General features: G+C 34.4%; 1 protein-coding gene across 1 annotated transcript; it reads right to left on the minus strand.

Annotated features, from left to right (window-relative positions):
• Positions 1-320: 320 nt before the first annotated feature.
• Positions 321-3,889, minus strand: LOC113863039 (RPM1-interacting protein 4-like). Its single transcript, XM_027496419.1, has 4 exons — positions 3,730-3,889; positions 1,140-1,676; positions 812-1,000; positions 321-706 (listed from the first exon to the last, which is right to left on the minus strand). The coding sequence occupies exons 1-4, from the start codon at positions 3,733-3,735 to the stop codon at positions 677-679; spliced, it is 762 nt and encodes a 253-aa protein (XP_027352220.1). The 5' UTR covers positions 3,736-3,889; the 3' UTR covers positions 321-676.
• Between the last annotated feature and the right edge of the window lie 372 nt (positions 3,890-4,261).

Raw genomic sequence — 4,261 nt, forward strand, 5'->3', positions numbered from 1 at the left:
ATCTTGATTGGAGCTAACAAAATATATTATACCAAATTAAGTTTGACTAATTACTTATTATATTGAATCTTAAATCTATATCTTTTAAGTTAATGTTTAATTAAATTATGTGATTTAGATGTTAATTTATTTATCTCTATTATTTTTTTTGCTTTTATAATATTTATATATATATATATATATATATATATATATATATATAAAAGTTTAATTTTACATGTTTAATAAGATCTGATGATCTATCTTATAATGTCATGATTTACAATCTTTTACCCCCACATGGTCCTATGTAAAATCCGGATCATGACAACATTGAATAAGACCCAATCACAACCCATTAATTCATTATAAAAGAATTATATAACAAATCTTGCATATCCCAGCTAAATACAGATAAATCGAATAATAAAGCGTGGCAGTTACATAACAAATGATTAAAAAGATGATAGAAAGGACAAATCACAATCCTGCATGCAAAGCATCTCCCTTGACCAAAATAAAGATACGAAAAGGGATAAAAAAAAAAAGGTACAAATTTAAGACAAACGTGTGTCAACGATGTTTCTGGGAAGAGAGAGCCTTGAATATTTACATCTGCTACACAAAGGTCATGACCATTCACAACACTATTCTTGTCTTCTTTTCTATTCAGAATATAATTCACACTGCAAATAAATCATTTTTTCCCCCAGCAGAAACAGCAACTCTGGAGAAGCAAGAATAAAAACACAGTCAATGAAACATCAGTATGATGAAAACTCCGAAGTTACATATCTACTGACTAAATATTAAACAGGTGTAGAAGGAATACCTGAGCTTTGTCATTGGCAGGTTGGTTCCCAACAACATATTGTCTCCCATTTGGTGTGCCTGGCACATGTCCGGTCCCAACCTGTTTCTCCTCACGCACTTTGTTGAAAATGTGAGTATAGCCATCAGCTGATGCAGGGTTACTCTCATCCCACTCACCAAATTTCGGAACAGCAGCACCTTTATCAGGCTGCCAAATCAGAATGCTATAATCAGAAACCTTAGAAATTTGCACACTGATTAATCATTGAGGCAATATATATTCATATGATTTTATTATTTCACGCTACACAAGGTAATAAAACAGGACAGTAGAAAAGGAAACTAACAGTTTCATCCCCTCGGTTAAGTGGTCTTAATCGGGACCTTCCTGGTGTTCCATGGCTGCTGTCATATGAATTCTTTCCTTCCCAAGAAGGACTATCTCTGCCAGGGGCTTTTGCCTGGCGATGAAGGGGTGAGCGGTCAATGCTGTATTCAGACCCAGTACTTTGTCTTGAAGGTCTTCTACGGTTGTCAGCAGAAGCTACTCCATGCCGATGGGCATAATCACTCCCACTCCTGTTGCTTGCATTGTCATGACGAGCCGGAGAGTCAATAAACTGTTTGGGATCACTATCCTCCCTACTCTTTTGTAACTCATGTGTTGATCTCCCTGATCCCTTTGCAGATGGATCCTCTGAATCAACTCCGGGTTTTGAAAGGGGTATGTCAGCAGAAGAAACTAGATCTGAATTTTCCTCAGGATCATTTGGATTAATCATCTTTGAACCAGGTCGACCTTTCCGGGCTTTGTCAAAATAAGCTGTATAAGGAACATTCTCTCCACTCTCCCAATTTCCAAACTTTGGAACATGAGAACGTTGCTGTCAAATCAACAAATTGAAAAGATGCTATTAAGTAATTGATACAAGTTTTGAATGTTAATAAACATCATTCCAGTATCAGATCAGAATTATCAATGGAGAAATAACAGAGAAAGGAAAGAAAACATGTTGCTCCTTTTGCTTTCATTGCAATTAGGAATGAATTTGACCACTTCAGGAGATTCAACATGATAAAAGGTTATTTCAATAGAGAAATGATAATGAGACCAGTGTGTACTGACTCAGGAAATAAGGTGGTGTTACTAGACCAGTGGGTAAACAGAGACGACACAGCTTGCAAGGTATATTCTAGGAGAGGTGACAAGGTGCCACATGCTGAGTAGGCAAGACAATGGGGGCCCATAAGGGGTATGCATTCTGGGAATTTGGTTAAAAGAGAAAAAAGGAAACAAAAGTGGGGAAGAATTGTAGTAAGAATTTGGCCTAAGGCTTGGGCAAGAGATGTTGGCAATTAAAATAAATTCCTAGTTGAAATATGGTTGTTATGACAAATATGAATACTTAAGAAATAATTTTCCTATTAGAAAATCAATACACTCAAAAGCTTTGGCTTTGTTAATAGCCAATTACACACTTAAACAACCACAAGAAAATTCGTTGGATAATCTCATGTTTTTCTGTTTCACCTTCCCCATTTGTTTCTGTATTCAGTCACTATTAAACTTTTCCATTCAAGTGAGATTGATACATTACAGATACTACTTGTTATTTTTTCTTATTTGGTGATTTACTCTATCAAATGATGTGTTAAAAAATTGTGGACCCAACAGTATATACTATTATAGTATACAAGGATCTATTTCACTTTCATATAAAATGATAGAACTGCTAAAGAAGGATGATTTCCTATTCCATCGAATACAGTTTGCATCTCTAAGAGATTTCTGATTGTTACCGGCTGATCTTACATAAGATCATAACTGTTTGAAAAAGTGAAAAAATCGTAGTAATCTTCTTGGGAATGAAAAGCTCAAAGGCACCTCTTTGTTTTAAATAAAGAATTATATTCTCCTTTTTCCTTTAGAAGGCCAAATACATATTAAACAGCTGAAAGTAGATTTATCCAGAGTTGCATTGCATGCATAGGAGTTAAATGTAGCTAAATTAATCTGCGTAAAGCATATCACAATAATACTTTATTAAAGCAAACTGTGATGGAAAGTGGAAAAAGCCACCAATTGGGGGCACAATGTTTTCCTTTGTTATATGTATAACACCACTAAAGCAAATAATGAGAAATATCGGTTATTATAGCCTTTTTTTAAAACAAATTTGGATCCCTAAAATATTCAAAGATCAAATCCAACATGATAATAGGTCATCTGCCCAATAGCATACTACAAATCTAAAATAGCAGCGTTATCTTTAGCAGTTGGATGCTGTGAAGTTTTTATTATTAATTGCATGTGCATCACCGAGCTATGCTACTTCGAATGCAAACAATTTACAGCTCGTAGAAGGTTTTCCTCAAACATAGGAACAGCAGAAGAGCATACTTTATACCGCTTTTATTTTGTCTATGATAACTCAACCATAATTTATATTGAAGAATTACTATTTCTCCAATAATGCTAATAGTAATACAAATAGACCTTGGATATCATTTTATTGACAGGTCAAAAATCCATGAAAACAAAAGAAATCCTTTCCACCAAGCTTAGTTAAAGTTTTAAAGGAGACTTATTTATGAGACTAGTTTCCACATTCGACCACAAACTAAGAAAATCATATATCCCAGTATTCTAAATGAATTGCCCCACGGTCCCAATAAGCAGGAAAACGAGTTACTAGTAGTTGATTTATATGCAAACCTAAAAACGAATCAAATTTTGGTCAACTGTATCAGAGCCTCAGAAGATGAAGAGAAAATTAAAAAAAATTAACATAAAAGATTACATTTACATCATAATGCAAGAGATTGATACTCTGATTCCCTACCCTTTGCCTCAAATCTTCTCAGCAGCAAGAGACACACAAATCAAGGACCAAAAGAAGTGACAAAGAGGAGAGAGAAAAAAGCAAGAGAAGTCACCTCCATATCACAAAGGCACTGCCCAGAAATCGTAGAGCTGAATTGCTGAAGAAAGTTGAGATTTTTGTTTGGATCAGAGGCCGTAAAGGTGAAAGGTGAGAGAAACCAACAAGCTCCGCAGAACTCGAAGACTAAGCAAGAGAGAGAAAGGAATAGAAAGAAGGTTAGAGAGAGGTTTATCAACTACTCACCGGCGCCACCGGTAATGTTTGACCATTCTCTCTGTAAATTCTATGTTTCTTCTGCTTCAAAGTCCTTCTCCCTGTGCAGTATGGCCTTCAGATTTTTCTTTTTCCAAAAAATATCATAAAATTAATGTACCACCTACACTTCCTGAGAGCACTCATTTTAATTTTTTTGTAGTTAGAAAAAGTATTTTTTTTTCCACAGAGAAAAAAAAAACAAACTACAATTTTGTATTATCTAGAACTAAAAATTAAAAAAAGGATAATAGTGAAAAAAATTAGAACAAAAATGTAAAATAATTAACTTGACGAATAACATACGAGAGAAGTTTTGTATATAAATATTT

This window comes from Abrus precatorius, unplaced genomic scaffold (assembly GCF_003935025.1).
Source record: "Abrus precatorius isolate BTA unplaced genomic scaffold, Abrus_2018 Scaffold3, whole genome shotgun sequence".
Taxonomy (NCBI): domain Eukaryota; kingdom Viridiplantae; phylum Streptophyta; class Magnoliopsida; order Fabales; family Fabaceae; genus Abrus; species Abrus precatorius.